Below are 12430 nucleotides of genomic sequence, written 5' to 3'. Positions count from 1 at the left end.
AAATCATTGCCAAACTCTGAGATGCTGATTTGCACCAGCTGCTGGTCTGAAGGCTTTAATTTCAATTATAGAAACAGCACAGTTGCCTGGGACTACATTGCTGAGTAGTGAATGTGGTGAATGATTTGCTTTTCTCAGCAGTGAATCAGAATGCTCCTGAAATCCTGCTCTGCCTCGTTGAGTGGCCCAGAAGTATTTCATCAGCTGATGAGCTGTGTGTGGGGACTGATGCGTGTCAGAGTGGCAGGGAGCTGATGGGTAGCACCCATCTTGCTAGCCATAAACACAGCCCAACAGCACAGTCTCAGAGGCATTGCCAGCAGATCCCTGAAGAAAAGAGCTTTTTGGGGTGGTGATGTGGATACAGTTTGGGTTCAGAGGGCGGGAGGACAGAGCTCAGATCTCAAGATGAAAAGCTGTTTTTCACATTTTATTCATTTCCATTGTTCCACTGTTGACATTCCCAGAGGATTTGTTTCACATGCTGAACAATGTCCTTTTGCATTGCCACAACAGGGATAGTCAGCCTGAAGGCCTCAAAGCTTAACAAGAACAAATTTGAGCGTGGGAAGATAGATGAGTTTACAGTCGAGTCTGTCGACATAGGAGACCTGAAAAAAATCAAGATAGGCCATGATAATGCAGGTAAGATAACATGCTTTGGTAGTTTAGTATTTCTGCTTGATCTGGCATATTATTGTATAAAATAACCTTCCACCTAGTCCCTAGATTTGCCTTTTGTTGGTGAATTCTTCCTGCCACTTCAGCTGTTGCTGTCACTATTTTTCTGTTAATGCTAAAACAAAAGTAAAAACAACAACAAAAAAACCTGGAATTTTTTCTTGTTCCACATGGGACCCATAGATTTCCCTATCAATATTTTTGTGCTGCTTTTTTTTGTTGTTGTTTTTTTTGTTTTTTTTCCCTTTATCAAGTACTAGCTGCTTTCTGAACATGGAAGTGTCTCCAACACAAACAAGAGAAGCTCTGATAGGATACGTGGATTGCTTCCAAGGGATAAATTGAAAACTTCCCTCTTAATTCAAATTAATCCAAGCAATGGAGTAATCAGCACTTTCATAAATGCATCTTTAACTTGTTGCAATACAGAGATATAAAATGTGTTATCTCAAGCCTGGCCAATCACTTGCAATGATCTTTTATGATATCTATTCCATTGACAAAAGAGAGGAAGATTAAATTATCTGAGGCCTGGAAGGTAATGATTAATTTTTCTGTTTTCTGTAAAGGATTAGTTATTCCTGTATCTCTCTAACCACAGGTAATTCAAATGGCTGGTTTCTGGAATGGGTGGAAATCGATGCCCCATCCCTGGGACAATGCCTCAAGTTCCCTTGTGGCCGTTGGCTGGATAAATCAGAGGATGATGGAGCCATTGAGAGATTTATCTTCCCTGCAGAATTGCAGACAACAGAATATATCCCATGTGAGCAAAATGCTATTTCCCCAGTACACACCCATCATTGCAGAAGATAAAATTTCACTACCTCATATAGCTGTATAGGCTTGGCTTCTCCCTAGAACTGTCTTTGAGAAATTAATGAATACGTAAGATGCCAGTTTCTTCAGTTACTCCAAGAAAGTTCCTCTGGGTTCTCTTACATAAATGCTTCATGTATTTGCAAAATCAGAGTGTCTCTAGAAGCTTTGTGGCCTTATTTGTGTGTCTTTTATCTCCCTCTTGCTCTTTCATCTCCAGGTCCTTAGCTGATTTTAAGTTGACTTTGTAGCCTCCAGTTTCCCTTTGATCTTGCTCCATTCTAACATTACTATTTCTGTTGTCAAAGCAAACTCTTGTTGTGGTCTCACTTCCAAGCCTTAGTCTCTCACTGGTGCCCTTTGCATTGCACACACCTCTCTTGCTGAAGGACCCTCTTCCACAGTTTCTCTGATGCATTGCTCTTCTGATAGTGTTGCATCAGTCTACCTCTTTCAAGATTCAACATTCTCTTCCTTAGTCTTCATTTCCCTCCAATTTAATGTTTGAGGTAAACCCACTGTAACACCAAAAGCCTTCCACCTGCAGTTGCTCGTTTAGACATCACTTAGATCTTCCGAATCTCTCTATTTCTGACTCAATTTTCTTCTTTGTAATTAATTGTAAGAATAGCCACATGGAAGACTGTCAATTGCTTCAACTTCATTCTGACTCTCAGCACTATGGTAGAAGCTGAAGGTCTCTTTCACACTGGCTGGCTTCCTTCCAGGCTCTATGTGCATATACTCTGCAGTATGGAAGTTCAAATCTTCTTTCTTTTCTGAAGATCTAATCCTAATTCTGACGAAGATGTTTCTCATGTGTTTCTCTCTCTGAACTGTCTGAAGTGGAAGAATGGACACTCCTTGCTTCCTTTTTCACTTCCATCAGATTTATACAAGATATCATAGTCTTTATGTTAGAAAGAATTTGTAGATATGTGAATCATAGACTCGTGGCTCAGGTTGGAAAAGATCTTAAAAATCATGAAGTCCAACTGCAGCCCCGCCATACTGCCATAACAGCCCTCCTCTAAGTCATGTGCCTGAGCACCACATCCAAACGGTTCTTCAACATATTCAGGGATGGTGACTCAACAGCTCCCTGGGGAGATTATTCCAATGCTTAACAACCCTTTCTGTAAAGAAGTTGCTATGTGTTCCTATGTAACATGTTCATATAAATGAATATTACTCAGAGAACTCGTATGTGCTTCTCAGCAGGTTTTTCCATATTATCCCAGTCAGTGTGCATTTGGATGCAGATGTTGACTATACAATTTATTAATGTTCCAGCTTATAAGAGTCAGAGTTTCTGGAATGCCATGCTGTTGAATATGCTGTGTGTAAACCTGATTTTTGTCAGCTCTCCACATTGAGCATATGAAAATAGTTGGCCAAAAGTCACGCTGAACTGAGCATCAGCTCAGGCAGTTTAACCATTTAAACCACTCCCACCACACTATTTACCACATTCTGGTTCCCTAAATACTAACCTGGCACTTCCAGTCTGCCAGAGGTGTCTAAAATAACTGTTTTAGATTTGGATGACTCGTGCCAGAATGTTTTCTTGAGGAACAAATGATGAAAACATGTCATCAGCAACCCAATTAAAACCATGCCTGTGGGGATACTGTTTTAAAAGCGCCATGTAAATGGAATGGGAGTCTGACAGCTGAAAGTTGTGTTGCCAGTGACCTTGTTACAGTGCCACTTTGCTGATTCAGTTCTAAGCTGATATTAATATTCAAGCAGCAAGAGCAAGCAGCACAGACTTCAGCAGTGAAAGTCATTTCTAATTCATAATGCATAGCATGTGATTTTTGGTCTCCAGGATTATTCCCCCCCTTATGCATTGGAGAAATGATGCTAGTTTACCTGGAGCAAAGCAGAGCAGATTTCACTGAGTTGGGCAGAAGGAATATTAAGTACCTCCAGGCTGACTCTGTTGAAGAAAACTTCTTCATCTCCATTCTCCTGAGAGCTCTGGTTAGAGAGCCTGATTTTTAATGAATGATTCACCTCTGATATGCTCAATCAGAGTTACTGCAGCATTAACAGATACGGTGCCAGGAGTGTCCCCTGTACCCGAATTGATATTCTGGATCTGAAATGTGGCACAATGCTGAGTAACGAATAGCAGGGATGACTGGAGCCACTGCAGCATGGGAGGGTGCAGATGACAGCAGCTGAAATGACTGTGGAAAGTGATGGGCAGTGTATGAAGGAGAGACCTGGTGGTAGCATCAGGTGTTGAGATCTGTGCTTGTGGGTAATGAGATGGAGTGCAGGCATCGTGCCTGCCCTGCAGCTAACAGGGGTTGGCCACAGTATAGATTCACCCATAGATTTCAGAGAGGATTTAAAGAGAGGGAGATGGGACTCCGTCTAGTAAATGGAACTTGTATGTCCTCATGGTGATGGAGCATCTGATCTCACAGAATGATAGAATCTCATTCTTATCAACAGATGTTTGGTCATTCACAAGCAGGCTCACAGATTCATAGGTTTGGAAAATGATTCACAGAATCCCAGAATCATTAAGACTGGAAAAGAAATTCAAGGTCTCCAAATCCAACCCCAGTCTGTGCCTCCAGGTGCCATATCTCCGCAGTTCTCAAGCACCTCCAGGGAGAATGGCTCCACCACTTCCCCAGGCAGCCTGTGCCAACAGCTGACCACTTTTGGAGAATAAATTTTTCGGCTAACCCTGAGGAAGATGCCTATGTTTTCTTTTCTGGCTCTTTCTCCAAACTTTATTGACTTCTGTGCTTGTACTCCTTTGGCTAGGAATACTACTTGATGTACAGACATTTGAACGCTGGTTTCCTAGTAAGAGAGCTGAGCAGCATCTCACTTTGGAAACTGGAGTTGGAAGTGACTTGACCGAGGATATTCAGCAAACCTGTAACTGAGCCTGGAAAAGAGACTCAGGCTTATTTCTCCATCAGTTCTGTTCCTCAGCAAGTCCAGCTGGATTCAAGACTGAGAAGCTGTGAAGACAGAGAAGGACAAGAAAAAAAGTATGAGATTATTTCAGTAATAGGGTGTTGTGTAGAAATCAAGGGAAAAGAGTAAGTAAGAGGCTTGATCCTTACTGTTCAGCATTTACCATTCACCTGCTGGAGTTTTACCTTGTTTCCCAAGATGTAAAGGACTATGTGCTGTCAGAGAAAAGTGATACTATTAGAAAAATAGGGCAGAGTGGGTAGCAAAAAGTTGTGGTTTTTTTTTTTTTTTCCTTCTAATTGACTTTTGTCACTTGTTTGGTAGTGGAAGAAATAGGACATTTTCTACGAAAGCTATCCTGAATATTTATCTACTGCCTCCAGTTGGCATAACTTCATCCATCTGCCAAGTTGCTCCAAATTTTATCAGATCGTAGTTTGCTTTAAGACATGAGCTGTTCAAGTAAATCCTCTTTTTCTATCTTTATGTAGCCAGTATAAACATACTGAGCATTTTCTGATCGTATGATTAGTTTTGAAATCTCAGTAAACTGAGATGAATGAAGGTCAATTGGTTTTGCAGGGATAAAGGAAATTCCTCTGGATGCTCGTAATACTGATCAGCTTCTAAGTGAGCAGAAGTGTAATTCCTACCCTGTCCTCTTCAGCTGTTGAGTTTTCCAATCTAGATTTTGTTACTTTGAAATATTCTTAGGAAAACTGTTCTGCTGCTTGATAACCTTTTTTTTTTTTTTTTTTTTTAATTGTTACTATTTTCTGCCATTTCCTACATCAGTTGTTCCTTATGAGATTACAGTCTACACCAGCGATATCTTTGGAGCCGGCACGGATGCAGATGTCTTCATTGTTCTCTATGGAAGTGATGGGATCTGCACTCAGCAAAAATCCCTGTGCCTCAACAAGAGAGAGCAACGGATGTACTTTGAGAGGAACTCGGTGAATCAGTTCATTGTGGAGGTAAAATCGAATATGTTTGCTCTCATCTCAGATTGCCTTGGGGGGATTAGGAAGAGAAAATGTAGTGAATGGGAAATTTTTCTCTTATTGAGAAAGGTATTTGGCTCTTTTACTCTATTCCTTGTATTGCAGCGAATCATTTCTCACTGAGATCCAGTTAGTAGCTACTAAAAGTTATCAACACAGTGTCCCTGTGGCTTAGTGCCATATTAAGCCCTGTAAGGGCTGGTGTAATTTTATTTTGTTGCTGAGGTGTACCAAGACTTGGACATGGAAGCTTGCCCTTCCTTTTGAAAGAGATGCTTTTGAAGGTCAGCGGAGAGACACAATGGAAGGTGTACATCTTCCATGTCCTAGACCGTAATTGGTGTCAGTCTCTGGAATGAGGTGCCCCATATTTAAGCTCACTTTTCATCCTTTCACACCCCTGTTTCACCAGATGGTGCTGACAGAGCTGCTCCATAGTCCTCGCTGCTTATTTATGGCTTCATTTGGGTTGGATAGGTTTGCTGGGTAGTTTTCTGAATACCTCAGACTAACTCATCAACAGTTTCCTGAAGAATCTGCACATGTGTAAGCAAACAATAAACCAGTGCATGCAAATCACTGTGCTCAATTACACTGACAGTATTCAGTGATTTCTGTTTGTCATATATGCCTATTGCTGGGAAGCTATGAGAGGTAAAAACAAAGGCACTCCTGCTCTGATCTGCTCTTTCAGTGTTACCTAATACACTCACCTTCCTTCCCTGGGTACAAAGCCAACACTGATCTCATGGAGTGCTTTACAACCTCTGCGTGCTTTGAGTTTGTTTTGTTTTTGCAGAATAATTGAAGTCAAATCTTAAAACAAACTTTCAAACAAGTTAAAATGATTCCAGACGACATTGTTGTAATATGGAATGAATCATAAAACAGATCTCCATTGTGATTCCTTGAAAACAAAGAATATTACTAATTTTGGTGGTCTTTCCACATGCTTTTTCAAAGCAGAGGTGGCATTAATACATAGATATACATCTCAAACTGAATGTGATTTTTATTTTTTTATTCCATAACATCTCTTCTAGGTTTGGCAGAACATGAGATGTCAGTAATTTTCTTCAATGAAACAATGAAAATACACTTTGTTCTGCAGATTCATGACATATTATTAACCAGTCCCCAAACTTAGAATCACAGAATCATGGAATAAATGCAATGTAATTATTTTGCAATTTATGCTTTCTGAGCTGATTGCTGGTGTCTTTGCTTCAGTGTGAGACAATTTTGTTAGCTGAGAAGGGAATGATCTCCAGTGGTGTAAATTGAGAAGTTTGGTTTTTTAATGTTTCAAAGAACAAAAGTTTCCAAATCCCTGTGGAAACTTCAATGTGTTTTTACTGTGCACGAAGGAGTTCTGCAGCCAGCTTTGTCTCTCAAAGGCCAAGTGCACAACAGCTTGCACAAAAAAATGACCAAAGGTGTTGCTCTGGAGCAGATATATTTTGTCCTGTTCAGGCTTCTGGAAGGAAGTGGCTTAAAAGTGATATAGATGTGACAAATTACTCCTGTAATACGGTGAGACATAAAATATAAACAGCTGCTTCACCAGATAGTGATCCTGTTGACTTGCTCAGAATGTCACTTGGATTCTGTGCAAGAGCAAGAAAGGGAACGTGAAATGCCAGGTTGTTAATACTGTGCTTTGATCTCAAGGCTGTTTTCCCCGTGTTATAACAGTGCCCAGCCATCTAATCACATAAGCACAGCTCTATTCCAATTTCTAAAAACATACTTTAATTCACAGTAATACAAGGAGGCTTCGCTGGAGGAAAGAAATAAGTTTTAAGTATTGTTTTAAAAATCACCTGTTGTTCATGCAGAAATCTGTCATAGAGTCATAGAATGGCTTAGGTTGGAAGTGACCTCAAGGATCATCATGTTCCAATTTCCCTGTCACAGACAGGGCTGCCAGCTGCTAGACCAATCACTAGATCAGGCTGCCAGAACCCATCCAACCTGGGCCTGAACAGCTCCAGGGATGGGACATCAACAACCTCTTGGGAAACCTGCTCCAGCACTTCACTCCTTCTGGTTGGTTCTTCTTTCTTTCATCTTTCTTTTTTTTTCTTTTTTTCTTCTTTTCTTTCTTTTTTTTTTTTTTTTTTTTTTTTTTTCAGCTGGAGGATGTTGGTGACATTATCGAAAAGATTCGCATAGGACACAATGGTGGAGGGCTGAACTCTGGATGGCACTTGGATCGTGTGGCAATTCGGAGACTGCTACCAAATGGGAAGGTAGGATGGGAATCACGTCACTCTGGAGTAGGTTTCCACTGGATGCTTCTTCTATTTTCCAATGAGGGACTTCAGTACACAAAGTGTGATTAATGACTCCCCAGAGAGCAATCCATGTTAATGAATTCACTAGAGCTTGGGAATTTGGAGGGCAACAAACATTTATTATCATGATTTATTCTTCAAGCGTTGATTATACGACTTTGCAATCACTGTTTTTTAAAAGAGTGCTGCTTCCCTTGTAAATTTTGGCTAGAATAGAGGTGTTTTCTCCTGGCAGTGGATGAGAGAAAAGCAGTGAAGTTACTCCTCTCCTTTTTGGGATCTTTGCTGCTGTCCATCTTTAGAACGAAGGAGCAATCAGCCTGCTGGATTTGGAGGCAATGTTGTACTGTGCCACTGAGCAGAGAGGGGAGATTTCTGAACTTGTACCCTTGCAAATACTGCTGAAGAACTACAGACACCTACAGTTGTCCCTGCAAACATCTGCACTGCTGTGGCTGGGCATTCCTGAGTGCCCAGGGCTCATTCAGATAAATCTTACAAACTTACATATCTACAGGGCTCAAAAAATGCTGTCATAGAGTGACCAAAGCTTTGTGTTTTTGTATATAGTTTTGTTTTGGACATTAACAAGGAAGGAGGTGGAAAGCGAGTGCGCCATTTAAAAATGACAGGTATGGTTGCTAAACACAGGCAAGAAATCTTTCATTAGCTCCTTAATTCTGAAAGAATAAATAAGGGAAGCAAAAGACCCACTGTTATAAGCATCATAATCTCTCCTCGCAGGAGTTTTGGTTTCATGTGCCAATGGGATTAAGGGAGTGCAGCCAAATTGTTCACCCTCTCCACCTAAGAAGCTGCTCCTTGGCCTTGCTTTGAATGTTGGATGTAGGAGCAGCAATTGGTGTGGCTGCTAGAAAGTGGAAGTTCACAAGAAACTCACCTCTTTAGGTCTATGTGTGTACTGACAAACCCTTATTTTGTACATCTTGATTACGTTTCTTAACAAGATGGCCTTGTTATTGGTAATAGTGTTCTTGGTCATAGTCAAGGGATAATGGGGAGCGTGATGTGAAAAGGCATGGAAACAAAGGGAAAAGAGATTCGTGGGCTGCCTCTTTCTGCAGCTGGGATTGAATGAACACGAGTTCAGTGCTGAGTGCTCAGCCATCACCCCAGGAATGGGTTCTGGGGGCTGTGCCATCGTTGCAGAGGTTTTAAAGGACAGACAGTGACAAGTCTGGAGAAGTGGAGGAAGGGAGGAGGAAAACCATGAACACCTCAAAAACCGAGTGATTTACAATTCTGCTGATCTTTTGATTATGGTATGGGGAAAAAAAGAAAAGAAGAAAGCAGAGCACTGCATGATGCCGCTGATCAGCAGCAGAATATTATGACCTGCCACAGGATAGCAATATGCTGCCAACGCTTCTAAAAGCCGTGCTACCTGATTAGACTGCTAAGATGCATCTAGATCTATCTGTAATGCTGCAAAAGAAAAATGAGGTCAGTAACTTTTCAGATTAAATTGAAAGTGCTTGGGTAGGAAACTAGAATTGTTGTGTGCCAATAAACTCCGTCTTGGCATGCCAATTATATCTGGTAATTGTATTTTATTTATTCCAACTTGGAGAAGGGCAAAGCACTGCATTCTAGCATGCTATCATACCCTAACTCTATCTTACAGTCAGGCTCATATTCTGATGAAACAAATTCTGTTTGTAGCTGAAAGAGCATTTTACCATGGATAACATGGAACAATGCACTTAGTGTCACTTAAATATTAATGCAATCGCTAACGAGGAAACTCCAGTGAAAACTGTGACAGTGACAGGGTGATTAACAATAGTGGTACAATTAACTCTTGCAGTAACTGTGCATTATGTCCCACCGTGCAGGCACTCAAGTCCCTGCATGTTGTATTGCCAAACAAACAGCATTCATATCAATAGCAAGTAATACCAACATTATCAGCTTTAGGGAGAAGTTAAAGGTGCACAACCCATTCCTCCCTCTTTTATTTTATATTAACTTTTTACTATTTAAATATAAAAAGAGTGAAGAAGGTTCCCTACTTTGATTTGCTACTGAAGTAGAGAAATGTTGTAGAGGTCAACTGGAAAATGGCTTATTTTCTTCCTTCACTCTACTACTTTAAGCTGAACACTAACTTTCCTCTTCAGACTTGTGGGCTCTGCAAGTTGCATGATGGCTTATGCCCATTTCTTTATGAAGACATAGCCTGGGGTGCCCAGTACACAGAAATCCTGCTCTTACCATCTTGGAGGCTTTACACGAGTCTGCTCTTGATGAGTAGCCTGGGATTGGTTTCTATTGTTTTTGTTTCTTTGATGACATAAATCATATTTGTTTCCACCAAAGTGAGTCAAAACAAAGGATCAAAAATTAAATCAGTATTTTTGTCTTCTTATTGCAAGTATGGGAACTGCTTGGAAACCAGCCTTAAGTCACAGAATTATAGGGCAAAATCTTGCACCATTAACTGAGTAAAAAGCCCAACTGATTTCAAAGAGAATGCTGACTGAATAGGGATTGAAAAGGGATTGCAGGCCTTGATAAAACATGGCTTCAGTGGAAAGGGTGCAATGACGATTGGGAGTCTGCAAGATCAAAAACTGGAGCCTGCCAGTAACGAAGGTGATCTACTGGAGCATGTACCAATCTCACCATTGGGAAAACTGTTCTACTACTCTCTGAGAAGAAGCACACACAGTGCTCAGAGTCCTCATATATCTCCTCCATTGGTCTGAATGACTGGAATAATTTGTCAGATAAAAATACATATTGTCTCCACAGACATGCTCATGGGTTAGTTGCTGCCATGCACACTGTTTCAGGTACTTCTGAAAGAGTGTTCAGGTGCTGGAATGGGCTGCCCAGGGATGATATGGAGTCACCAACCCTGGAGGTGTTCAAGGAACGTTTGGATTTTGTGTTGAGGAACACAGATTAGTGAGAACTATTGGTGATAGGTGTATGGTTGGACTGGATGATCTTGTAGGTCTTTTCCAACCTTGGTGATTCTGAGACTCCAATTCTACATAAATATATGAATTGGAACTTCTTGCTTGCACAACAGAACATTTTCAAAGGAGGAATGTTAACGTGTTCCCTTTGCTTTGAAGAGATTCTCTATCCTGTTTTTTACTTCAGGGTTCAGAAACTATCACGTTTCCATGTGAAAGATGGCTTGCAAAGTCTGAAGATGATGGTGAGATTATCAGAGAACTGGTACCTTCTGATATTTTTACTGAAAAGCTCATGAAGGATGGGACACTTAAGCAGATAGAAGAAGAGGTTGAAGACCCGCTGGAAGGTAATACGACAGTAGGATTTAGAAGGGATCTATTTATCTGGGCAGGTGGATTTTTTTGAAAAATTTTGGATGTGTTGTTCAAACAAAACTACTGCCACTACCTATCCACATTTCTTTTTCTTCCTGTCCTCTGGCATCTGCTATGTCTGAAGCACTTCTGTGCAGTAATACCATTTCTTCTCCATAAGAGTGGTCAGTCACTGGCATAGTCTACCCAGGGAGGTGGCTGAGTCACTGTCCATGGAAGTATTCCAAAAACTTTTAGATGTAGTACTAAGTGGTTTAGTGGAGTTATGTTGGTGGTAAGGTGAACAGTTGGACTGGATGATTGTGGAGGTGTTTTCCAACCCTGGTGATTCTATTGTGTGTATAAGCCTGTTTCAGCTACCCCCTTCCATGCAATGTTTGCTCCTCTCTTTTGTTGCATGGCAAATCAAAATCTTGACCTTGTCTTCCAGGCTCTGCAAACATCTCAACCTGTTTGCCTAACTTTGCCTTCCCTGTGCCCTCCACAGCTTCTTCTCCTACTCTATCAGTCTGATCTCTACACCTATTCCTTCCCAGAGCTGGTTTTGCTGGTGATCTCCATGTGCATTTGGACACCCTCTAAAAATTTTGCTTTAGGCAATCACCCTCATCTTTTTCTCAACAGACTCAATGATCTACAGATGCCCCTTCACACCTCTGTGTTTCTAGGATTCTGTGATTCTATGATTCAAGTGCCTCTGGGCACCTATCCAGCTCTGTCTAGCATTCTGTCTTATAAAGTGTTCAGATTCAGAACATAAATTTTGTCCCTACCTCCTTTCTTCTCTGTGTGCCTTGTTATTCCAACACTAGGATCTCCTTTTCTCTTACTAAGCTCTTCTGCTCTTGAGAGAAGCTGTGTAGACCTTCCTATACTCTGAGCAGAGGAAATTGAATGCAGCTGCCATCTTCTTTCCTGGTACTTCTGTCTGGTAACATCATGATTCAGCAGAGGAAATCATTCCTTTCTGTGTCTTTTCTTTGTCTGATTTGCATTTACTGTACATCATTGTCAAGGTGGAATTTATATGAATGTTAAGTGTTTCTCCAGCTGCCACAGGGGAAGTGAAGAGAAGTTTTGTGTGGAGTCTATAGAGATGCTTTTCACGGAGTGGAACCTTTGCACTGTTCCTTGAGAGGAGAAAGATGTGCTCTTTTCTCCTATTATCTCATGTGAGATTTGTTTTTCTGTTGGAGAAAAAAGACAGTTTTACTCTCAGTTTGTAAGCAACGTGCTTGTTAGATGCCTTTGTGACATTGTTTAACCTACTGACTCACATCACTTTGTCTTGCATTCATTATTATGTGCTATCTAACACAGGTGGTTCATTTTCTCCTCTGAAATGCATAGCCTTCATACA

The 12430-nt window shown here is 40.9% G+C and overlaps 1 protein-coding gene across 1 annotated transcript in view; it reads left to right on the top strand.

Moving 5' to 3' along the window:
* The first annotated feature begins 229 nt into the window (after positions 1-229).
* Positions 230-12430, top strand: part of LOXHD1 (lipoxygenase homology PLAT domains 1) — a 60660-nt gene continuing 48459 nt past the window's right edge. Inside the window, exons 1-5 of the mRNA XM_052670005.1 lie at positions 230-645; positions 1283-1447; positions 5242-5423; positions 7586-7702; positions 10880-11042. Coding sequence (XP_052525965.1) covers positions 492-645; positions 1283-1447; positions 5242-5423; positions 7586-7702; positions 10880-11042 — 781 coding nt within the window. The 5' untranslated portion in view covers positions 230-491. The remainder of the gene's footprint in view (positions 646-1282; positions 1448-5241; positions 5424-7585; positions 7703-10879; positions 11043-12430) is intronic.

Source organism: Tympanuchus pallidicinctus, unplaced genomic scaffold (genome assembly GCF_026119805.1).
Source record: "Tympanuchus pallidicinctus isolate F22 unplaced genomic scaffold, pur_lepc_1.0 scaffold9, whole genome shotgun sequence".
Taxonomy (NCBI): domain Eukaryota; kingdom Metazoa; phylum Chordata; class Aves; order Galliformes; family Phasianidae; genus Tympanuchus; species Tympanuchus pallidicinctus.
Note: the sequence above shows the minus strand (reverse complement) of the source record. Positions and strands in the feature narration are given on the sequence as shown.